General features: G+C 55.2%; 8 protein-coding genes across 8 annotated transcripts; 5 read left to right on the plus strand and 3 right to left on the minus strand.

Annotated features, from left to right (window-relative positions):
- Nucleotides 1-216: 216 nt before the first annotated feature.
- On the plus strand, nt 217-564 carry CGCA056_v007852 (uncharacterized protein; the record flags this gene model as incomplete). The annotated part of the gene is made up of 1 exon (XM_037323100.1): nt 217-564. One exon carries the CDS (start codon nt 217-219, stop codon nt 562-564), a length of 348 nt encoding a protein of 115 aa, XP_037177991.1.
- A 518-nt stretch (nt 565-1,082) lies between these two features.
- On the plus strand, nt 1,083-1,967 carry CGCA056_v007853 (Major allergen Asp f 2; the record flags this gene model as incomplete). Its single annotated transcript, XM_037323101.1, has 1 exon — nt 1,083-1,967. One exon carries the CDS (start codon nt 1,083-1,085, stop codon nt 1,965-1,967), a length of 885 nt encoding a protein of 294 aa, XP_037177990.1.
- Nucleotides 1,968-2,444: 477 nt separating this feature from the next.
- bir1 lies at nt 2,445-5,388 on the minus strand (the record flags this gene model as incomplete). The annotated part of the gene is made up of 4 exons (XM_037323102.1): nt 2,445-4,665; nt 4,713-4,822; nt 4,872-5,165; nt 5,224-5,388. The coding sequence occupies 4 exons, from the start codon at nt 5,386-5,388 to the stop codon at nt 2,445-2,447; spliced, it is 2,790 nt and encodes a 929-aa protein (XP_037177986.1).
- A 653-nt stretch (nt 5,389-6,041) lies between these two features.
- On the minus strand, nt 6,042-8,201 carry PRD1-3 (Saccharolysin; the record flags this gene model as incomplete). Its single annotated transcript, XM_037323103.1, has 2 exons — nt 6,042-6,312; nt 6,367-8,201. The coding sequence occupies 2 exons, from the start codon at nt 8,199-8,201 to the stop codon at nt 6,042-6,044; spliced, it is 2,106 nt and encodes a 701-aa protein (XP_037177985.1).
- Nucleotides 8,202-9,623: 1,422 nt separating this feature from the next.
- Nucleotides 9,624-10,258, minus strand: cdc4 (Myosin regulatory light chain cdc4; the record flags this gene model as incomplete). The annotated part of the gene is made up of 3 exons (XM_037323104.1): nt 9,624-9,652; nt 9,722-9,955; nt 10,078-10,258. The coding sequence occupies 3 exons, from the start codon at nt 10,256-10,258 to the stop codon at nt 9,624-9,626; spliced, it is 444 nt and encodes a 147-aa protein (XP_037177988.1).
- A 3,068-nt stretch (nt 10,259-13,326) lies between these two features.
- Nucleotides 13,327-13,979, plus strand: CGCA056_v007857 (uncharacterized protein; the record flags this gene model as incomplete). The annotated part of the gene is made up of 2 exons (XM_037323105.1): nt 13,327-13,420; nt 13,606-13,979. 2 exons carry the CDS (start codon nt 13,327-13,329, stop codon nt 13,977-13,979), a joined length of 468 nt encoding a protein of 155 aa, XP_037177987.1.
- Nucleotides 13,980-15,875: 1,896 nt separating this feature from the next.
- On the plus strand, nt 15,876-17,031 carry alcS (the record flags this gene model as incomplete). Its single annotated transcript, XM_037323106.1, has 5 exons — nt 15,876-16,147; nt 16,205-16,294; nt 16,354-16,577; nt 16,634-16,818; nt 16,882-17,031. 5 exons carry the CDS (start codon nt 15,876-15,878, stop codon nt 17,029-17,031), a joined length of 921 nt encoding a protein of 306 aa, XP_037177983.1.
- Nucleotides 17,032-19,002: 1,971 nt separating this feature from the next.
- On the plus strand, nt 19,003-19,380 carry CGCA056_v007859 (uncharacterized protein; the record flags this gene model as incomplete). The annotated part of the gene is made up of 2 exons (XM_037323107.1): nt 19,003-19,124; nt 19,185-19,380. The coding sequence occupies 2 exons, from the start codon at nt 19,003-19,005 to the stop codon at nt 19,378-19,380; spliced, it is 318 nt and encodes a 105-aa protein (XP_037177982.1).
- Nucleotides 19,381-22,571: the final 3,191 nt, after the last annotated feature.

The raw sequence follows: 22,571 nt of genomic DNA on the forward strand, positions 1-22,571 counted from the left end.
TGGCTGGCCGATTGGAGGACGGATACGTCAGCAACAGAAAACGAACCATCGCCCCATGGCCACCCACATGCGACCAACCACCTCACAGCTGAAAGACGAGGCAAAAAACAAAGAAACAAGCATGAACCGATGCCAAAAGTCCGTCGGGTTGCAAACAAACAGAAAAAAACAAAAAGCGGGTTCTCCACCTCCGGGACCCCGGTCCCGAGAACCTTGATGTCCCGGGCTCGGGCGGGGTTTGAGAACCCGGAGGGCCGCCGCCGACTCAGCCTCCCATACTCAAAGACCACTCTCACCCTCACCACCCGCGAGCTCGAAGCCAACGCGACTTTAGCACCTCTTGGCCGTGGGGTCCTTCGCCTTGGCTACCATCTGTTTTCTTCCCCATTGGCCAATGGGGACTACATTCCTCCAGCGTCAGTCCTGATCGTGAGCTTGGCGTTGAGCTCGCCCGCTTTGCTTGGCAATCACCCGACAACTGGACTAACACAACCTCGCAGATGCCAAGATGGTCGATATTGTTCGCGAAGGGCAGTCATGACCGAGAATGGGCTTGAGAGGTAGCTCCACATGGGCGAAATATTGGCACTTTGTCCATCGAAGAAACGAAAAAGCTTGCTTGTGAGCTCCGTAGGAGGTGTTCGCTGGGAGGGATACGGTGGTCTGGACGGGGGAAGATGGCTGGCGATGACTGCATACCCGCGGCGCACGTCGTTGCCCGATCAGCACATACGGCCGGGAGGGATCATGGCAGGATCAGCCTGGCAGAGCGGACATGACGAACGACGACCGACGAACCCACGCGAGCAGCAAACCCCTCATGGGAAACAGCTAGCTCGCGTCTTGGCTCGACATGTCGAAAGAATCCTCATTGGCGTCCCGAAGCTGCGGAACTACTCTCTCGATGAAAAAGAATTTTCACTCGCAGCATCCCGCAGCTATAAAAGACCACCCGCATATCTCCCCATCACCAACTCTCGAATAAGCTCCAAGCTCAAGCTGTTTCCCAAGCTCCTAGCTCACCTCAACTACATCAACCCTTTCAAGCTCCTTGAACCAACCTCACCAAGCAAACCTTCAAGATGATGTACACAACCCTCACAGCAGCCATGCTGCTCCTCTCCGGCGCCTCGGCCTCCCCCCTCGCCGTCCGCCAGGAGACCACCACCACCTCTCCCTCCGCCTCCGTGCCCACCCCGGCCGAGCCGTACTCCTGGTCCAAGGACTGGCAAAAGACCTTCCCCATCCACCAGTCCTGTAACGCCACCCTCCGCGCCCAGCTCGAGGTCGCCCTCGCCGAGACCCAGTCCCTCGCCGCCCACGCGCGCGACCACATCCTCCGCTTCGGCGATGCCTCCGAGCACGTCCGCAAGTACTTCGGCAACGCCTCCACCGCCGCCGCCGTCGGCTGGTACGAGCGCGTCGTCTCCGCCGACAAGTCCCCCATGACCTTCCGCTGCGACGACCCCGACCGCAACTGCGCCACCCAGTCCGGCTGGGCCGGCCACTGGCGCGGCGACAACGCCACCGAGGAGACCGTCATCTGCCCGCTCTCCTTCGAGATCCGTCGCCCCCTCTCCTCCGTCTGCGGCCTGGGCTACAACGTCGCCAACTCCAAGCTCAACACCTTCTGGGCCACCGACCTGCTCCACCGCGCCTTCCACGTGCCCACCGTCTCCCTCGGCCAGGTCGAGCACTACGCCGAGGACTACGCGGAGGTGCTTGACCTCGCCAAGAACAATGCAAGCCTGAGTGTGGTTGACAGCGACGCGCTGCAGTACTTCGCCATCGACGTCTGGGCGTATGACATCGCTGCCCCCGGCGTTGGATGCTCTGGTGAGCTCGAGGAGGAGCACGACCACGACACGCCTGCGCCTACCACCACCGCTGCCACGCCCGCCGCGACCACCTCCAGCGCTCCTCAGGAGTGCCACACCCACGCTGACGGCGTCGAGCACTGCACCTAAGCCTCAGTAGAACGAAAAGGAAAGATAGTTGAAGAGTGTGTTGAGTGAGGAAGGAATGAGAGAGAAAACAACCCCCTTGCATGCCGGAACGATACCACTGGATTCATGATGTTAGACGAATATTTGGGAAGAAACACACATACCTTTTCGGGGAGGATGACTTCTTAATGATGCATAGATTAGACGAACACCCTCATTATTTATACCAATCAATAATAGTAGTGACATATTTGCTGTCAAAGAAACAGACCCTTTGCTTTCCATTGTCTTTTGTAAATGCCTTGTTTAAACCAACATAACCCGGACGATTCCCCGCCGTGATTGAACCCTTTCTTGAACCAACACACTCTTGCACGCTTCTGTCAAGCCCAGTCAAGCGCGTCCGCACTGCCTGTGTATGCTTTTGTGTCATGACATGGAACCAATCATTATCTTGAATGCCAGTGCTCCAACAACTCTCTACGCTATGCAAACATTTTACTCTGCAACCAGGCCTTCCAAAACATTCATAGCCCTGGTGCCCTCGTTCTCAAACTTGCTGACCATGGCCTCGCACTCCTGACGCAGCCTCTCCTCGGCCTGGTTCGCGTTGAAGTGGATCCACTCCTCAACCGTCATCCTCTTCTCTGGGCTGGTGAGCTCAGCACCCTTGTGTAGCAGCCTGTCGACGGCGTTCCTCTTGTCCGACTTCTCGGGCGACCCAAAGATGAGGTCAATATCGACCGGGTTCCAAGGCGTTGTGCTTTGGAGACTAGCCAGAACCTTGCGCTTAGTCGGTGAGTTGAGGCGCGCCGGCGTGGATGAGGGTGCTTGCATCACACGCTTCTTTGCGGTAGCAGATCTTGAGGAAGGCGGCTGGTTCTCTGCGTCGGAGGATTGAGGAGATGGCGAGGGAGAAATAGCTGGTTGACGAGCTGACTGAGCAGGTGAAATACGCGGGGCCGCTGTTTGTTGCTGAAGGCTGCGACGTGTCGAGGGAGCAGCAGCCACTGGAGAAGAGGATGCCGGCGGAAGGCTCTTCTTCTTCGGCTGCTGCTTGGGCCGAGGTGTTGGCTCGGGCGCTTCTGACTCTGGCTCCTCCTCCTCCTCTTCCTCTTCCTCTTCTTCGTCCTCCTTCTCATTTTGGGGCTCATCTTCATCCTCTGCCTCATCTTCTCGCGGCTCAGCTGGCGCTGGCGTCTGGCGCGCCGACGCAAATGATTGCCTTGCGGAGACCTCATCAACTTCGTCCGCCTCCTCTTCGTCCTGCTCAGGCACTTCCTCTGCCTCAATTTCAGCCTCGGGTTCCACTTCGGCCTCAGACTCGACCTCAGGTTCGGGCTCGACGACTTCTTCAGGCTCGACAACTTCTTCAGGCTCGACTTCAGGCTCAGCAACTGGCTCTGGCTCAGCCTCAGACTCAACCATCTCAGGCTCAACCATATCAACCTCCTCTGTCTTGCTAGCCTCGAGAGAAGCACGCAGTTCAAGCGACTTCTTGGACGGGCGGCCGCGCTTCCTGCCGGTGCTGCCGGTGCTCGTACGGCTGCTGGTGCTCATGCGGGCATTCTTGGTAGTCGTCGTGATGACAGTAGCAGTGCTGATCTCGTCCTCCTCTGGGTCAACAGGCTCTTCAGGCTGGGCTGGCTCGACTGGCGCTTCTGGTTCGACCGCCATGGACAGCTCGTCTTCCTCGACAGGAACTGGCGCAGCCTTGGCCTTCTGAGCCTTGGTCTGCTTCGAGACCTTTCGAGGGCCGGCTGCCTTTCGTCCCTTCTTGGGAACCTCGAGGACTTCGGGCTCGTCGATAGTCATCTCGGCCTCCAGCTGCTTCAACTCCTCGTCGACGACAGCTTCGTCGGCCACGTACGGCTCGGCATCGAACATTTGGCTGTCTGCCCGCTCAGGGCTGGCCGCTTCATCTTGGGGCACATGGGCCTTCTTTGTCTTTGGCTTCGGAGCGGGAACCTTTTGCCTTTCAGAATCAGAGTCTTGCATGATGTCCTCGTCATCAGTCAAGGGACGCTCCAAGTCCGCCTCGAGTTGTCGTTGAATCTCATCATCTTCGGGAAAAGCACCGGGCGCAGCTCTTAATGAGGCAGTGGAAGCCGTTGACTTGAGCGACTGTCCCGACGCCTTTCGCGTTCCCTTGGTACCGGAAGCACGAGCGGTCTTGCGACCCTTGGGTGCCTTGGCAGGTGCCGGCGCATCAGCAATACTAATGTCTTGTTGCGACTGATCAATGACGGAGCTGTCTACAGCAGCCTTGCGACCACGCGGCGCGCGCTTTTTCGGTGCGGGTGCCTCGGAGACGGTCATCGTAGATTGGTCGGCTTCGTCGCTTGTGCGCTTGCGACCGCGCGCGGGCTTGGGGGGTGGTGCTGGCTCCTCAGCCTCCACAGGCTCGCTCTCTACAACCTCGACAGGCTCATCCTTCTTCGCCTTGGTCTTCCTGCCCTTCGTCGTCGTCGTGGCCTTCTTGGCCCTCGATCCCTTCTTGCCAGGCATGGAGGCGGTCGTCAAAACGCTGTCGTCCACCTCGGCGGGGGCGTCGGTAAGGGTGGTGATATCTGATGCCGCTGTCGCTACGGATTGAACGGACAATCGCGCCGTGGTCTTGGAGCCTCTAGCTGCCTTGGCCTTTGGCTTCTTGGTTGTGCCGTACTGTTCCACAAGGGCAAAAAATGGGCATTCCGGTGATCGGTTGTTGTGCTCGTCCCTACGAATGTCAGATAAGTCCACCAAGGGAGAAGGCAAGAAACTAACCAAGGCTTGTCACCCTGTTCCCACCCGTCTAATGCGAGGTCGCAGTAGGTACACGTCGCCATGTCGTCGTATTCCAGGGAAGGCGTGTACTTCCATCCGGCCTCCGCAAGCTGTGAATAGTCAGCGCAGGAATCAACATGCAGGTGGAACGCGACTGACCTGCTTAGTCTTGCATTTCCAGCCTCTCTTGCCATCATGCGGCCAGCGCCCACCGAAAGTCTCCTTCCTCGCGTTGATCATGCGGGTGCTGGAAGGGTCCTCCGATGCGAGGTCGCCCACGTTCGCCTCAATGCCGGCAACGATAGCCCACCCACAGTTGGGAGCGTGCTTAATGTGCTCCTCCAGGGCATTGTCGCCTTCTTCCCACCCATCGAGGGACTTATTGCACAAAAAGCATGCGACATTATCTGGGTTCTCGGGGAACGGACGCCACACAAAACCTGCTTTCGCGAGCTGGTCCAAGTTAGCGCGCGTGTGCCTTCTCGATATCTTCTCCTGAATTCAAACGTACGTCCTCGGGCAAAAGGTATTTCGCGTGCGGCCATGTAAGGTTCTTCGATGCGCCCTTTCCAGCGCCAGATGCGCGTCGTTTCGGTTGGGGGAAGGACTGTTTGAAGGAGGCAAGACGGCCTTCGAATGTGAAAAATTCGGCGGGGACCAAGCCTTCGAAAGACATGGCGGGTATGATTTGGTATGGTCTGTCTGGGGAAGGTCGAAGTTGGTGAAGGTATAAATAAATGTCGCGATCAGGAACGCGAAGCGTTTGCGTAGGGGTGAAGGGGCGGCGGCGCGTCGATCGCAGAAAGCAAATGTTAATCGCAGCAAAAATGCATTAGGGCCGTGTAGGTTCAAGTGTAAATCGCGTCGGCCGTGGAAGAGAATAGCAATGCTGGAGCTGCGAAGGTTAGTAGCGAGTTGTTGTTGAATTGGTGTGGGAAAGCGCAATGACGGCGTCGGCCGTGATAAAAGCGAGGGACCCGGGCGTGGGCTGGATCGGCAGAGCCCCAATCGCATTGGCTAGATCTGTCGCGTTTGTTTACATTCAGCTTCTGCTGTTCCCGTTGCTAGCGGCAGGAGTGTGGTGGGTCCGGCGGGGTGTGGCTGACGGATGCATGACATGAACCCTTGCGGGACATTCAAGCTGCAAGTGGCTGGAGCTCATGGCTATTGTGGCTCAACTATCGATAGTGTCCCATCACTTCCCGTAAGCAGCAGACTGGACGGCACGGACTTTTAACAGTGTTATTTGGGGCTGTTTCCCCGTCATCTTGTGATGACCAATGCTAAAGATACAACTACGACACTGCTTGCTTCAACATGAATCAGCATTTACTGAGGAATGCCCAGCTCCTTGTAGAAGGCCTCAGTGCTAGGCTTGCGGCCAAGGAACTGCTCCAAGGTCAACATCTCCTCCTGGCTACCGCCCTTCTCCAGAACGGTGTGCCTGTAACGGCGGCCCTCCTTGCCGTTCATGGGGTCGGCCTTGAATACAGAGTAGAACATGTCGGTCGAGTACACCTCAGATGAGAGGTAGCCGTAGTAGCCGGCATCGTATCCTCCAATAAGATGACCGAAGCAGGCTTGTCCGTTGCCCCAGTTGCTGTGACGGTTAGCATCAAAACTCGTTGGGCGACACATAAGGGATACAACATACTTCTTCTCGCCCTGAGCTTCGGGGCCCTTGATTCCAGCAATCTGGCCGCGAAGCTCGTTGTAGACTTCCGACATTTCCATGTTCTTAATCTCCTCGTGGCTCTTGGGGGTGTGGACAGTCATGTCGAATATGCCGAAGTGAAGCTGGCGAAGGTTGAAGAGCGCAGCGTTGACATGCTTAGTGGATATTTGCTTCTCAATAAGATCGTCGGGGATCTTCTCGCCGGTCTGGTAGTGGTTGGAGAGAGACTTGATGACGCTAGGAGTCCAGCACCAGTTCTCCAACATCTGGGACGGCGCCTCGACGAAATCTCTCACGGTGCTTGTTCCGTGGAAACGGCTGTAAGTGCAGCGGCCAGCGAGGTCGTGAATCCCATGACCCAGCTCGTGGAAGAGTGTAACAACCTCGTCGTGCTTGAGCAGAGAAGGCTTCTTGGGGGTAGGCTTGCTGAAGTTGCAGACCAGAGCAGTTGCGGGGTATCTGCGAGAGCCGTTCGCTTGCAGGTAGCCAGGCTGCAGGTTGAAGTTGGCAGCGTGGCCGTACTTGCCCTGACGCGGGTGGAGGTCAAGGTAGAGGTAGCCAACAAAGCCATCACCCTCAGAAGCATCGTCCCAGACGCTGAAGATGATGACGTCCTCGTGCCAGGCAATATCATCGGCCTTGCCAGTAGGGCTCAATGTAGCGCGATCCTCGGGCTTGAGCTCCACAAAGACGAAACCCAGAAGCTCCTCGAAGATCTTGAGCATACCAGCAATGGTAGAGGTAATGGGGAAGTACTCGGCAATCTTGTTCTCGTCGATACTATACTCCTTCTCGATCATCAATCGGTCGTAGAACTTGTGGTCCCAGAGGTAGTAGTTGCCGTCGTTTGACACGCCACGAGCCTCGGTATCCGCTTTCTTGAGCTCGAGCAGATGCTCAACCTCCTTGGCACCACCAGCGGCGAGGCGAGAGCGGAGGTCACCCAGGAAGTCTGTGACGGTCTTGGAGGTCTTGGCCATCTTGTCCTCAATACGGAGGGAGGCGTGGTCGGGGTAGCCGAGCATACGAGCAGCCTCGTCGCGAAGGACGATGGCCTCCTTGAACAACGGAGCATTCTGGTTGCATTTGTTCTCGTTTTGAATAAAAACCTTGCGTCTCGTCTCGGGGTTCGTTGCGAACTTGAGGGTAGGGAAGAGGTCGGGGTACTTAAAAGACAGCTTGAGCTTGCCCTCGTTCTCGCCGGTGCCCTTCTCAAGGCCGTCAATAACGTCCTCGGAAACACCGTCGAGCTCTTCGGGGGTGAACCAGATGCCGCCGTTCTCCTCATTGAGGTTCTTCTGGAACTCGATCTGGATCTGACTAAGACGCTTCTTGATCTCCTTGAAGCGGTCTCGCTGAGGGCCAGCAGGCAGACCCAGTCCCATCTTGATGTAGTTCTTGTAGTCCTTCTCGAGCAAACGCAAGCTCTCGGGGTCAAGCCCCTCGGCGTCCTTGCGGTTGTGGATGGCCTCAATCAGCTTGAAGACATCCTCCCTCATGTTCACCTCGATGGAGAAGTCGTCCATGATCTTGTCGGCCTCGGTGGACGCCTCACGCAGGGCAGCATCTCCAGAGACGTACTGGTAGAAGCCGAGTATTCTAGTCGACAAGCCACTCTCGTTCTCGTCCTTGGCGATGGGGCGCATGACGTTGTCGAAGGTAGCCTTCTCGGCGGGGATCTCGGCGACGAGCCTGTCGAGGAGGGCTCGGGTCTGGTCGCAGATCTTCTTGGAATCGCCGACGATGGACTCCTTGGTGCCGGTGAAGACGGGCGGTGCCTGGGGCGGCGACTTGTACTTGTCGGGAACCGTCATGGCGGCGGTCACCAATGGGCGGTATGTGGAGGTGGGAGTGGCGACGAGGGGGTTCGGTTTGAATCGCAACTGGGCGAAGAGAGAAGTGATTCTCGGAACTGCTCGCGGGGCCGCCAGGATGAGAGATGTTACGAGGAAGAAGAGGGAGAAGGAGAGTATGAGGAGGGGTAGGCGCTTGAAGTTGAAGGAAGCGAAGTACGCCACGGCGACTGGGCGAAACACGGTTCGATCAGTCGGTCTAGAGTCGGAGCGGGGGAGGGGAAGCAGGAGCACCAGGTGAGGCGGTGGTCACTGATGCAGGGTCGGTTGGATGCGGTGATTGCTAGCTGAGGCGGTTGTGCTGGTGGTGGTCAGGTAAGGTACAGCAGGCGAGGTAGAGTTCGAGTAAGGCAGGCGCGGGTAGTTACGCAGAGCAGTGGACTGAGGTGGTGACTTGCAGGAGCTCAGGCGGGGACGATGTCTAAGTGGAAGGTGGCTAGTGGTTGATGGCGGGACGTCGTCTGCCAGCCAGTCCAAGCTCCCGGCGCTGCGACATCCGCCCCACGCTGAAGCAAGCGGGGTGTCAGTTGTCGCCTTTGCTGTCCTGCCCCCGACTGTGTGCTGTCTTGTATGGAGACATATTTGTTCTAGATGGTTTTTGACCATCCGCGCATTCGCAGAGCACTTGCATCTCTTTCAATTACTTGGGCTATCGTTTCAATTGCGCCAACGAAGGTGTTGGGATGGTCAATGGACTATGACCGAACAGTGGCACCCCAGTTGGACCCTTCTGCAGGTCCAGATGTCCCGACGCAGGCCACATCGCCCGACACTGAGAAAGATTATGTAAGACAGCGGCATCGGCTAATGCGGGGTGCTGCGTTGCTGGGCAGACAGCCGGGGATGGCCGCAACAGACGGCTGATGACATCTCATCCGCATAGTCTGGCCAAAGCAGAGCAAGGGTAATGGTGATTAAGATTGCTGAGAGATCAAGCATAGAGACGGTTGTGGAAATGGACGAGAGCAATTGATTGCCATTAATGCCGCTGATCCGCAGCCACCTCTAACCCCTAAAACAAACAAGCATGACCCTCGATGCTGTCACGCGCACACACACATCGCGCAACCTCCTGACGTCCGTACGTGAACGTGCAAATAGGTATCAATGTGTTCATTTCTTTGTGGTATCGGTTCTATCGAGAGCCGTACATGATGATCCAGAGCAAGCCTCTGACGAGCAAACTCCGGAAATACCCAAATTCCCTACAAGTAGCGAAACAATCGCCCAACGCAACGCAACGCAACGCAAAGCAAACGCCATCCCATCGTGCCAGCCATGCAAAATGTCTTTGTAAGCTGCTCTTCTTGATCTTTCTCTCCCGTGTATGTCGTACAAGTCGCTCGAATGCCTCCTCTCTGTCGTCACCTAGGTGGCGGCTGCTTAGTTGGCAAGGATGGTGCGGACGAGCTCTGTGTCTGTTGTCAGCATTCTGTCACGAATCGAAGATGGACCTGCGCGAGAGGCGGCGGGGAACGTACCGGTGTAGTTGACCTGGCCGGAGCTGGTGTCCACAGCTTTGAGCAGCTCGTCGACCTCCTCGTCCGTCATCTTCTCGCCGAGGTTGGTCAGGATGTACTTCAGCTGGCCGACGCCGATGAAGCCCGTCATGTCCTTGTCAAACACCTGGAAACCGCGGCAGTACTCCTCTGGCTCGCCAGGGTCGCGGAAGCCGCCGGGGCGGTTCAGGATGCGCTGGAAGGTCTCGAAGTCGACTGTTTGCAAAGTCAGTCGCCAGTCTTCTCTCCCTTCACATTTCATTCGAATCGCCTGCCGTGTCGCGTTGCATGAAGTGTTCGGCGGCGACAGGCACCGAGGATTGGGCTGGAAAACTCACAGTCGCCTCCGACGTTCTTCTCGAGGTCGCGGATCTCGGTGAGGGTAGGGTTCTGGCCGCAGGCGCGGAGCAGGTCGCCGAGGCTGTCGATGGCGACACGGCCGTTGCCGCGCTTGTCGAACAGGGAGAAAGCCTCCTTGTAGTTGGTCGAAGCCTGAGCGTCGTACTGGTTAGAAGCCATTTTGGAGATGAAGTTCTGGTTGCGTGTCTGCGCAAAGGTCTCGATGTGTTCGCGAGTTTGCGGTTTATGATGCGTCGCAGCGGATGCAGAAGGGTAGAAGTAAAATGGCGCGCAGAGGTGTATGCAGTGGGAGAAAGATTGGGTGGGAAGAAGGAACAGAAATGTCGTGATGCAGAGTCGGATGCTTCTAGCCTGGCGCCGAGTCCCAAAGTGTGCTGCTGCCCTGTTGTCGCTGCCAGTGGTTGGTTGGTGCCGCCGCTGATCCGAAAGTTCGCCCCGTGGCTGGCCGCTGTTGTTTGGGTTGGACGCTGGACCTGTTGGCGGGTGGATGGCGGGCTGCTCGTTCTTTCTCCCACTGCAATTTTCCCGCCCAAAGTGCTTCTACAAGGTTCGCCGCTGAACCAACCACACGCTAAGGCAGGTTTTTTCGACTCCTCCAGGCGAGTACCTCACCACTCACGTCGAAAAAAGGGGCTGCCGAATGGCTGACTGGCTCCTCCCTTCCCTTTGTTTACATTTTTCTGTGTGAGGCAGGGGTGGGGGTGGAAAACAAAACAAAAAAGCAGTTGGGGGGGACTCCAAAACTCACCATTCTGGTCTGTGTAATGTGGTACGGCTGGTTCCTCTGTTCTGTTCTCTGGTAGGACGGGCGAAAGAAAGGCAGACTTTTGGTGTGTTGTTTTGATTGAGACGAAAAAGCTACGAAGCAGAAGCAAAGCAGGACAATGATGTTTTCTGCAAGTTGAATGTTTGGCGGTCGAAACGCTTTATGTTCTCAAACCCCCCTCCCCTCCCCTCTCCTTATCCTGCTGTTGGCCTGTCCTCTGCCATTTTTTATCCAATGTTCATTTTTATCCAAGCCGGCCCTGGGCCATGGGGATTCCCAGTCACCGTTATTCATGCGGTTTACAGACGGGCGGTGTGAGTCTGCCCGCTGCACCGCTGTGCGCACTATTGGGGGACGGGAGGCACCCTGGGCGGGCGGCGAGCGGTAAGCAGCACCACTACCACTGCGCCAGGCAAGCAAGCAAACCACCAAAGGCAATCAACAAGGCGAACACAGTGTGCCACCGCCCGGTGCAGCGTTTTGGGAGTCTCAGTCGACACATCCGCCAAAACTCCTGAAACCTGACGGGGCAACGAGGGCCGGTGGGGTCGCAGTGGCAGGAGCCGAGCGCCGCGGGACCCGCACAATCTCAGGCCCGTCGCCGAACGGCCAATGACGTGCCGCGAATGTCTCCTTCACCCATGGCCGCCAGCGACCCGATTCCCACCGCCAACTGGGCACCAGTCATCTTTCATGGGCCATGGCGTGCACTATCGACAATCACTTTCGCAGCATCGTCACTTCACGAGCTTATGCACCGCACTTTTATGTCATGACATGGCCGTCGTCTCGATAATGAACATCTCGTCGCTTCTCGCACGTTGTGATCGCCCTCGAGCGGTTCGTCCCGACACCTCAGACTCAGACCCCGAGCCGGCGAGTCATTCCTCCACCCCTCGATGACAACCTTCACTTCCTCTTGGCCAGGATTATCGTCGTCCCCCAGACCGCCTCGACCTCCACCTCCCGCCACCTGTCGCCCTTCGCCTTCCACTCCGGCACTGCCTCCAGCAGCCGGTCGAACAGCGCGTCCGCAATGTCTCCCGTCCCGCACTCCGCCCGGCTCTTGATCTCCAGGTGCGCGTCCCGCCACCCGCGGTACGAGCTGAACGTGCGCACGTAGCCCTCGAACTCGCCCAGCTTGAGCGTCTTGCGCTGCCACGCCGCCTCGGGGGCTACGTCCGCCCCGATCTGCGACGTGGTGCGGTCCGGGTCGTAAATGATGCGCTTGGCCTTCTCCCACTCCGACGCGGGCGGGTCCACCACCGACAGGTTGTCCCGTAGGATCTGGCGGCCCGGCTTCTCCCAGTACTCTCCCATCGTCTCCAAAGAGAAAGCAGGTGAGGCCTGCCCCTCGCCGTAGCAGAAGTGGTCAAAGATGGCGTTGGCCTCGGGGTATCCGATGAGAATGTTGTCCTTGTAACCCCAGAAGGCCAGCGTGCCGCCGCTCTTGACGACCCGGGCGAGTTGGGGCCAGACCTTGGAGTAGTTGAACCAATGCGCCGCTTGACCCGCCACAACGAGGTCCACAGACTGGTCCTCCACGAAGGAGAGGTCCTCGGAGCTGGCCTGGCGGAACGTGATCTTGGGGTCCGTCGTAGACTCTGATGCCTGCTTTACCATGTTGGCGCTCGGGTCGATGGCGATGACCTTGCTGAAATGCGCTGCCAGTTCTCGTGAGATGAGGCCGTGACCACAGCCTAGGTCGAGCGCCGTCCCATTCGATGATTTCGCATTGTGATATCCCAGGATCGTCTTGTAAAGCGATGCTGGGTATGACGGACGGAAAGCCGCATATCCAGCCGCGTTGAACGTGGAGCGTCTGGAGAGTGTCAGCTAATTCTCGTCCATGAGGTTACATGAAGATGAGGGCTTGCATACGCAAAGACAGACATCGTGAAATGCTTCTACGTCTCTGTAATTGGTGTGTTGCTATTGGTCGGTGCTTGTTGATGCCAAAGAGAAGGTTACTGTTGACTTTGGTGTTGATGTTTTGATGAAGTTCAAGTCTGGCCTCCCATCTGTAACAATCCCCAACAAAGAGGCCACCTCGTACCTCTTTATCCTCCTTATTCGGCTCTTTTGCAAAATCCCACGGCACCAGACAGCCGATTGATGTTGCCACAGCCCAGTCACGAAAGCCTCAAAAACCGGCAGACTGACTAAGGTATCCGTCGACATCAAGCAACATGCGGCTCAGCCCAGGTCTCATCGGCCGTGGCTCCCCAGTTTTCCGCCCCCCACGCGGGCGGTTACCGCCCGCGGCGCACTGAGATGTGGCCTCGGGCTCGGCCACAGCGTCTCCACCTGACGTGCTCGGAGCTCCTTATGGCATGGAGATTCGAAAACTGCCGAGCCGCCCTACCCCTCATCTCCGACCACCTCGCTCTTCCTCACTTCGAGCCCTTACCACTTGCGATTGTTCATTTCACAGTCAGAGATCACTATATTTTTGCCCGACATGTCGACCGAAGCCACCGCCCGCGCCTTCTTCTCGTCAAAGTTCTTCGCCGTTGTGGGCGCCAGCTCGAACCCCGCCAAGTTCGGCCACAAGAGTGCGTTCCGGCCCGAGTCATCCACCCCGTTATTCTTCAATCCTTCTCCCGCTCACTCATGGAGCTAATAAGAGGGAGCGCTGCCACTTCACTCAATCGACACTCACACATCACTGGCTTGCTCTCATAACCTAGCCTGACCCCTCACAAGACACCCAACAGCACCACTAACATAAAACCCCCAGTCTTCGCCTGGTACCTCCACCACAACATCCCCGCGACGCCCATCAACCCGACCTCCAACACCGTCAACGCCGCTGGCAAGGACCACCCCGCGGTCCCCAACCTCGCCGCCCTGCCCAACCCCAAGCAGACCTCCGTCTCCATCATCACCCCGCCCGCCGCCACCCTCAAGGTTCTCCACGAGGCGAAGGAGCTCGGCATCCCGGCCGTCTGGCTGCAGCCGGGCACCTTTGACGACGCCGTGCTCGAGTACGCGCGCGGCGAGGGCGGCTTCGAGGCCGTCGTCGCAGGCTTTGGCGGCGGCACCGTCGGAGGCGAGGGCTGGTGCGTCCTGGTTGATGGGGAGAGGGCGATGAAGTCTGCGGGGAAGCTCTAAGCGTGGCGTAGCCCAGGCCACGATGGATGAGCAGCAGCGGCAGCAGTAGCTGTGCTGTGCCAAGCACGACGGGACGACCACGTTGACATGTTTGTTACGAAATGAATTACGAGAATTTGCCCTTTAGTTTGGGAGTGCGTGACCCCCTCCCCAGGCACCGGGCCTCCAAAGCACACACGCCTGGATCATCCATCGTGAAGAAACGCCGCGTTGGCGAGGGCTCACCGAGATAGCTCCGTTCCATGGTGCCTTTAAAGTTGTGACGACGTTCAGGTCACACCACCACCACCACCACCACCCCTCCCTCCTCCTCTCCTCCTCTGTTGCATGCAGGATCACTCCAGCAGATCGAGGGTCTTGGGATCTTGTCATTGATTCCCTCGGTGTGATCGAGTCAAGTTGCCAAGTCTGGGGAAAGGAACCTAGCGCGTCGTCCGTCGGGTGCCGGACCGGATTTTGAGCCTCAAGTGATCCCATCACGAAATTGCTCCAGCTCACTACCCCAAGGAGCAGAGAACTCGCCCTCTCATGAATCCAATCTTCTGCTCAATTTCAATTCGTCACCTTTTCAGAGTGATTCGTCTCACCCCATCTCCCGACATCTCATCTCTAATCCCAACCCCTGTTCATCCTCAGTCCAACAACAAACGGCCGACGCACACGCCTCATCCGCTACCCCGACTTCTGCTCCCTTGATCCGTTCCAAGTTTTCCCCGCAATTTGCACATCCAGTCGCCGGGTCCCCACACAAGCTGAAGCTTCATCCCCAAACTCAAACCAACCCAACGCGTATTAGTCTAGCTCCCCCTTTCCTAGAGCAGCGCACCTAACTTGCGTGTGCTGAGGACTTGGAGCTAAGAGCCCTTCTTATTACTATGGTATGTCGAGGCGCTCACGGGTAACGATACTCGCGTGGGCCGCATGCGCTACTGCAAGCCCAGGCTCCACGTCCCTCCCGTCCGCCGTGTTATTCCCCTCGCTTTGCCGTCTCAATCCGGCCGGCACAGACATCATTGGACCATTCTTCATGTTCTCTGTCAGTTCTCTGTCAGAAATTCCCGTTGGCCGCTGCCTCGTCACATCTGCGCCCTCCCTTGCCTCCACGCGAGATGAGCGAATCAGCCTCACCTGGAGCCCCAATCGACTCGTCACAACGGTCTTCTCTCCTCCCCTCGTACTTAGAACCGGCCGTACGGTGGACGGCTCCAACTGAGACGTTGACAGAAAACTTCCCCAGATTCGCACGTCTGCGCCCCTCACTATCACACCCTAACCCCGTCTAGATGGGGGACATGGGAGGGGGACCCATAAACGTCCAGACCTCCTCGAACCCCAAACGTGACCTCCACACAAGAAACTTCCGCCTTGGGCGAATCATCCTCTGTAGATCCTGCATCATGCCACTCCCGGTCCGGCATCCGGGGGGTTTGCAGACACCACCCATCATCCCTTGTGCCGAACCCTCCACGCTCTCTGCCGGTCGCCCTAGCAAAATGCCCTCCTCGTCCAATGCCTCTCCCCAATGATGGCAAGGCAAGACCCCGTCTCGTTCTCCATGATGGAGGTCCTGCTGCCAACTCTCCGACTGGACCGGTCGTGCCAGCAGGTCCTTGCCAAGATGGCCGGTCGTCCTACCCATGTCGGGGGCTTTATATCCTCGTCCTCTGGGTGTAAGGCAGCATACAGAGGGGGGATAGACTAGGCTCATTGTGGTGTCCTTGGGGGGCCTTCATAATGGAGGGCTCTGGCAGGTTCACCTCATCTTGCTTTTGCGTCCCTGACATCTCTTGTTGTTTGTTCCTCATTGTTCATCCAAACCTTTTCCTGTATCATTAGCTACTCCGTCATCAACATCATTGTATCAAAAGACGTACATCTTTATTTAATATGGCAACCATGGACCACAAAGAGTTCCAAGAGGTTCGCTCACATTCCCACCACAACGGGCACCACCGGCCGCCCCGTGGCCCGCCGACGCCGCACGCCAACGGCTACGAGTACGCCGACGAGTACATCCACCCCGAGATGAGCCGCGACGACGCCCTGAAGAGGATGAAGACAGCCGGGTCTATCTCTATCTCGCCTGAGCTGTTTGAGAAGCTGTACTTGTCGCCGCAGAATCAGGTCAAGGGCGAGTTGCGCAAGACGTTTGGTAACCCTACGCCAATGTAAGTCCCCCCATGACAGCATGTATGTCTGGAGATGTGTTAACTAACATGATGAAGTGCCATCGTGGGCTTTCTCATCTCCCTGACTCCCCTCTGCTGCGATTTGATGGGATGGCGTGGTGCTGGTGGCAGTGGTGCCGCGGGCATGTAAGTCCCAATGTCCCCTCATCCTCCCCTTGAGTCTCGACTGATGTTCCATCATACAGTCCCACATACTTCTTCTTCGGCGGCCTTCTCATGTTCGTCGGCGGTCTCCTGGAATGGGTCCTCGGTAACACGTTCCCGGCGACGGTCTTCACCACATTCGGAGCCTTCTGGGCCTCCTTCGGCGGAACCCTCAACCCCTCCTTCGCGGCCTTCTCGTCGTATGCCCCGGCGGGGGAAGCTGGGGCCGCAGGACTGGCGACCAAAGGCTTCAATGCCAGCTTCGGTAAGTTGTCCATCTCTCGATGGCAGTTTCGTCATTGATGCTGATCGGTCTGCCAGGCTTTATCACCCTCGCCATGGGCATGATCTGCCTCGTCTTCCTTGTTTGCTCCCTCCGAACCAACATCGTCTTCTTCGTCATCTTCCTGACGCTCGTCCCTGTGTTCGGCCTCATCACTGCCGCGTATTGGTTCCTGGCCATGGACTTTACGGGAAACTCTGCGTTTGCTGCCAAGCTTCTGGAGGTGAGTCTTTGACCTTCTACAATCCATAAAACCAGAACAGGGCTGATTCATGATACTTTTCAGGCCGCTGGGGCGTGTGCGTTCGTGACATGTATGGCCGGCTGGTGGCTCATCTTTGCCATCCTGCTTCCATCGGTCGACTTCCCTCTGGAAATTCCCGTTGGTGACTTGAGCAGAGTGATTAGAGGAAGGAGCGAGAGGGGTCGAGTCTGAAAGGCAGCGCCTACCTAGCTTGAGAGGAAGTACTGGGGAGTTCGAGGGGAAAACATATCAGAAAATGACAACCTATTCCCGCCAAAAAAATGTGGTATCGAGCACCCATCTAATCAAAGGAAATCATCTCTCCGTGGTTCTGTGGGAAGCGTCTCGTGGCTAGTAGTACTTTTCAGCAGGCTAGGGTAGATCGAAGTTTGTTGAAGCTGCAACTGTTCCCGCGGAAAGAAGACGTGACTTGGCCGTACCTGAACAGCAGCTCATACGTAACGTGGAAAGTTGAGGCAGGGAATGCCCGTTACCAAATATGCACGCGATATATCAGGCTTTCAACGAAAGCAAGTCAATTTAAATTTGGCATTACCTTTCTTTCCTGTTTTCTTGCTTCGGAGGCGTTCTCCAGCACGCTGGTTGGTAGACCTGAACAGAAAAGACCTCTTCAGCAGTTAGGCTCCATTCAAAGGTGAGGCTCGACCCGTTTCGCCGTCTGCCTTCAGTCTCCTTCCTGTTTCGTTCTTTCCTAAGTTTATTTTGATTTTTCAATTTTCGTCCAATTCCCCACCATCTTTCTTGCCATACCTAAGGTACTCAACGTCAATTTCGCCACTCATCCCTCCAACTCAGTGTGCAGCCCGTTTCCACCTGCCGTCCCAGCCGCGACGTTTGGCACTCTTCGCAACCATGTCTCTCAAGCGCAAACGAACCATGGAAGAGTAGGTCTCCAAGTGCTTTCCTGTTTCTCCACTTTGCTGACACGCCCGATAAAAGGATCTTCCAATCCAGACAAATCACTTTCGTGATTGGCAAGGAGCAGAAGAAGTACTCCATTCACGAGTCGGCCTTCACCCTTCTTTCCCGGCCTCTCGAAGCACTACTCAAAGGAGGCATGCAAGAGTCTCAGAATGCCAAGGTCATCTGGGGAGAGGTCGAAGATGGGATGGATCAAGAGTAATGGCTTTCTTGAGCGAATGAGAGAGGAACTACCCGAATTTCTGGCCGACTTGGCTGTTGAAATTCCGTCCGGATACTGGGATAGTGCGAGTAGATGATTTCGAGAATTTGGGCAATGGGACAGATGTCGAGGCGGCAGGGAGCTTCAAGTTAGCAATCTGAATAGCTCAGGGCCGTAGAATGGGCCGGTTCGAGGAGTCTGTAGAGCTCCACGGAAAATACAGAAGAGCAGCTTATTTTATCCAAAAAAAAAAAAAAAAAAGAAAAAAAAAGAAAATCGCATCGCAATATGTCTATGATTGTTCTGCTGCTCAAGCCTTGGTTACTACGACTTTGACACATGAAAACCCCCAACCGGAATCTCATCAGTCATTCCATCTTTGCAGGCTGAAAATCCAGTTCAGTTTGTGGTTAGTTGGTTTAACGAGGACCAGGTGAATGAATACCTATTCAGTAAGCAACGTCCTTCAGTTCTATGTAGTTAGCGTCACTGTCACTTCAATGGTTCTCGTCCTCTTTTCACAGATTGATTAATTTCCTGTCCCTTAATTTGGGCCACCTTACTCAGCGGCCGCGCCTGGACAATGAGATGTTGCGAACTCCTTCTGCCCATGATGTGCCGCAGGTGCCGTTCTGGAGCCCCACACTTCTTCACTGCAAGTCATTGACGTGCGTACTCAAATTGCTCACTGCCGACTTTATCAACAAGATCCCTCGTACAGCAAGGGGACCCCCGACCTTCATTACCATTTACAGCTGTGGCTAGGCTCTTCATGGGATCCGTTCCAGCCGCTGCCAATGGAAAAAGCCACATCCCGGCGGGCGCGAATTGCTCGCGCTCATCTTACCGCCCTATGGGCCAATCTTAGTTCAAACTCTAAATAAATAGGATGTTCGGGGGCTGTATCCGTATTCCAACAGGTCGATCATCACGCTTTGATAGATATAAATGAATCAATGTCCCGCATGTCACAATGATGCAGGAACTACACTACCATCATTCTTTGTCGGGAAAAAAAAATGAAGTTGCTTACTATTTTCTCCTGTGTCGCCGCCGCGACGGCGGCCGTTACACCCCGCCATGACGCTGAACCGGCTGAGAGCAACCTCCAGAGCAGGGGAGCGTCCTGCAATGTTTGCGTGTAAGTTTGACCAGATTTTCTTACAGAGAAACCGAGGCCTCAGCTTAACACTTTCGATAGAACCACTGTCAAGGGCTCATCTACGACAATCTGGGGTCCTTTCCCTTTCCCGTACGACCACGGAGGTCAGACGTCGCGAGGGATTTACGTCGGCTGCGACGTCCATATCGATCGCAAGCGCACGACGGATTGCAGTCAGTGGAGTGTGTGGACGAAGGGTACCTGTGGACAGGTAACCAAGCAGCAGACGTGTTGATAAGAACTTTGACATCCGCTGAGGCTGCGTGGGCCGAGACATGGGATTGATCAAGAAGGCGCGATTTTGCTGAATGTTAATAAGAGAATGTCACTGGAATAAATGATATTGCCATGGGACAACAAATACTTTGAGTTTACCAGTATTTCTTTATGCATTATACAACCAAGTCAATAACGCAAACCGTTAAACAACCAAAATCAAGGTTGCAGAAGGGGCACAGAGCTAGACAATATCATAGGCCATCTCCAACCTGAGTTTGAAGTAGCTTGGGCAACACCGTCAATGTCATGGCTCGAGTGCTATATCGTGATCCTTAATACTAGATCCCGCCATTTCTAGTATAGAAGCATGCCGAGTAGGCAGTACAATGCTATGCGAAGAGAAGCCGTTGCAACTATAGGTTTTTATGCCGTATCTAAGAAATCTTAGGTTTCAAAGAATGATGGTTCTCTCTGATTTGTGAAGTCATATGAGAGGAAACGGACTTGTTACCATTGCGACCTCTTGCTTGCCTTGCTTGCTCCTTCCTTGATCGCTCCTGCCTTGGCCGTTCCTGTCTTGATTTCCAAACACTTCACCCTAGGACCCACCCAAATATTCGGACGGCCTTTCAGTGCAATCGAGTATTTAATGCTCATTCTATCGCTTGCCAGCCGCATCTGCGTTCTTCCTTACTTCCACCACTGCAAGGCTCTCGCCAGGGCGAGAGTAATTCATCCTCGGTCTTGACGTGGCTCGTCGTCGCTTTCAACTTCGCCACTGATATTCCCGCTTGCCATTTTCGATATCGCTGCCCGCGCCAGTACACGGTCGCGCGCCTCCGTCGTCCTCTGAAACCATGTCTCCCAAGCGCAAGGGACCCATGGATGAGTAGTTCTCACTGTCAGAACTTCCTATCTTCGCCCCCCACTAACAGTGTGCAGGGCTGCAAGTCCAACCAACGCGCCTTCCAAACGCCAGAGAGATATGAAAGAGTATTTTCCCAAGCTCCTACATCAGTAACTACTGCTAATCATGGTATATAGAATCTTCAAGTCTCGCAACATCACATTCGTCATTGACCCTGAAAAGGAGCAGTTCACCGCTCACGAGTCTTCCATCGCCGGTCTTTCCGAGCCGCTCCGTGTCCTAGTCACTGGAAACATGAAAGAAGCCATCGAGGCTAAGGTCATCTGGGAAGACGTTGACCCGGCTGTGTTTGTCAGTTTGCTGGAGTTTGCATACACTGGCAGCCTTTCTACTTCAAATTCCAAACAGCAAGGAAACCGCGACGGGCTGAAATCTCCTGGCTTGAATAAAGAGTCATGTGCCGATAAGAGAGATGACAAGAGAGAGGACAAGGGAGATGACGAGAGCGACGACGACCAGAGAGACAACGACGAGAGAGACGACTTCGAGAGCGACGACGAGAGTGACGACGAAAGTAACGACGAGAGTGACGACAAGAGTGACAATGAGAGTGGCGACGAGAGTGGCGACGTGAGTGACGACGATGAACAACACAGTCAGAACGGAGATCCGGGCAATCTCGGAACCGACCAGTCCGATGCTGAGAACGTAACCCTAATGAGCGAGATGAATGAATACTCTGCGAGGGGAAAGTTCTCGCAGAAGCACTTTCGGCTCAAGCAATTCCACCAGTTGAAAGATGACCCGTCAAGCTTGAATGATGACATCATTCCGTACAATGCCGAGGCCTATATAATGACCGCAAAGCTTTACGTTCTGGCTGACAAGTACGACATTGCGGCACTCAGAGGCCTCTGTCTTTGCAGATTCACTTGCAGCTTGGCTCACATTGGCGGCCGGGAGATGACCATGGATATCCTGGCTGCTACTATTCGATACGTCTACGAACACACCATAAAGAAAGATCAGCTTCGAAAGTTGCTGTTGCGATTCCTTATCACGGATTTGCAGTGGGCACTTGGATGCAACGGGATAAGGAAGATGCTTGGCGATATTCCCGAGCTTGCTTCTCAGCTGGTACTCCTGGTGCCTTCCCACTACTGGGAGGAGCTCCAATAGGGAAGGTAGGAAGGCCACCTACTACCAGCACGCAAGCGAACATGACCTCCTAGACAGACAATACAAACCATGAAAAAGCAGATAATCATTGTGTCAGCCCCTAGTTTTGAGAAGAAGAATGAGACTATCCTGGGAATCAGAGTAATTTCCTTGATGCTCACCTCTACTCGGTGTGGTTGTTGGCCTGAGATGGTTCAGGTGATCATATCGTCGTCTTCCTCATTCGGCTTTCTCATCCGCCGTCGTCACCCGTCGTCATCATTCGTCTTCGTATTTGTCGCTGCTATCGCTAATTTCCTGCGTCACTATACACCTGTGACCTGAATGGCAGACCCTTTCCCAGCAGTCAGACAAAGTTCTTCTGAACTTCTTTGGGTTCCACGCAAAGAAAGATTATTTTAATCTGCTTCTTAATTACTCTCGTGCTTAAAAAGTGGCAGTCCTTGGAGGTGAAGAATTGCCAATCATCATTGTCATGGAATGTTTTCGTGAGAATTGCCAACCATCGCAACCTAGGTTATCCGGACATAGAGCGGACGTAAAGCAGACGTGGTCATTAAATGCCACATATTTAGGAGGGTTAAAAAGCGATCTGTCAGGTTTAGATGGGGATGCAACGTGGGATTGCAGTCTTTTTGTGTTAGAAGGATGTTGAAAGAGATTCTAGAGCTTGCTTCCCGATCATCAAAGACACCGTGGAATGTGAGACTGAAGGGAATAGTTAACGGTAATTAATGGTCAGAAGGTATTGGAAAGTAACAATCTTGGATGTTGAATCGGAAGTTGAACGCAAAGCAATACCAAGCCTCGACTGGATGACCATCGAGCCAGAGCTTCGGGACAGCCCTGTGCCCGAAACCCCGTAAACGACCGTTAAGTTGACCGGCAAAATGTATTCTCCACCTTCGGAGAACGACAAAAGAGGCAGTATCTTCATTCCAGATGCAGTCTTCTTCATGCAGTTGCGGGGTCGAAATGCTTGTGCTCGGTGAATTCAGAAAGTGTTGCGAGCACTTTGTGTGGAATGGCGCGACTGCAATGATGTAGTTGGCTGAGCCGCAGCTGACAGTGCAAACATGCATGCCAATGTAACATGAGATCTCGAAGATGATAGGGCGATAAGACGGAGATGTGGACGTTTAGGATTTGGATCCCAGCAG

Source organism: Colletotrichum aenigma (genome assembly GCF_013390185.1).
Source record: "Colletotrichum aenigma strain Cg56 chromosome Unknown KSG_Cg56_contig05, whole genome shotgun sequence".
NCBI lineage: Eukaryota > Fungi > Ascomycota > Sordariomycetes > Glomerellales > Glomerellaceae > Colletotrichum > Colletotrichum aenigma.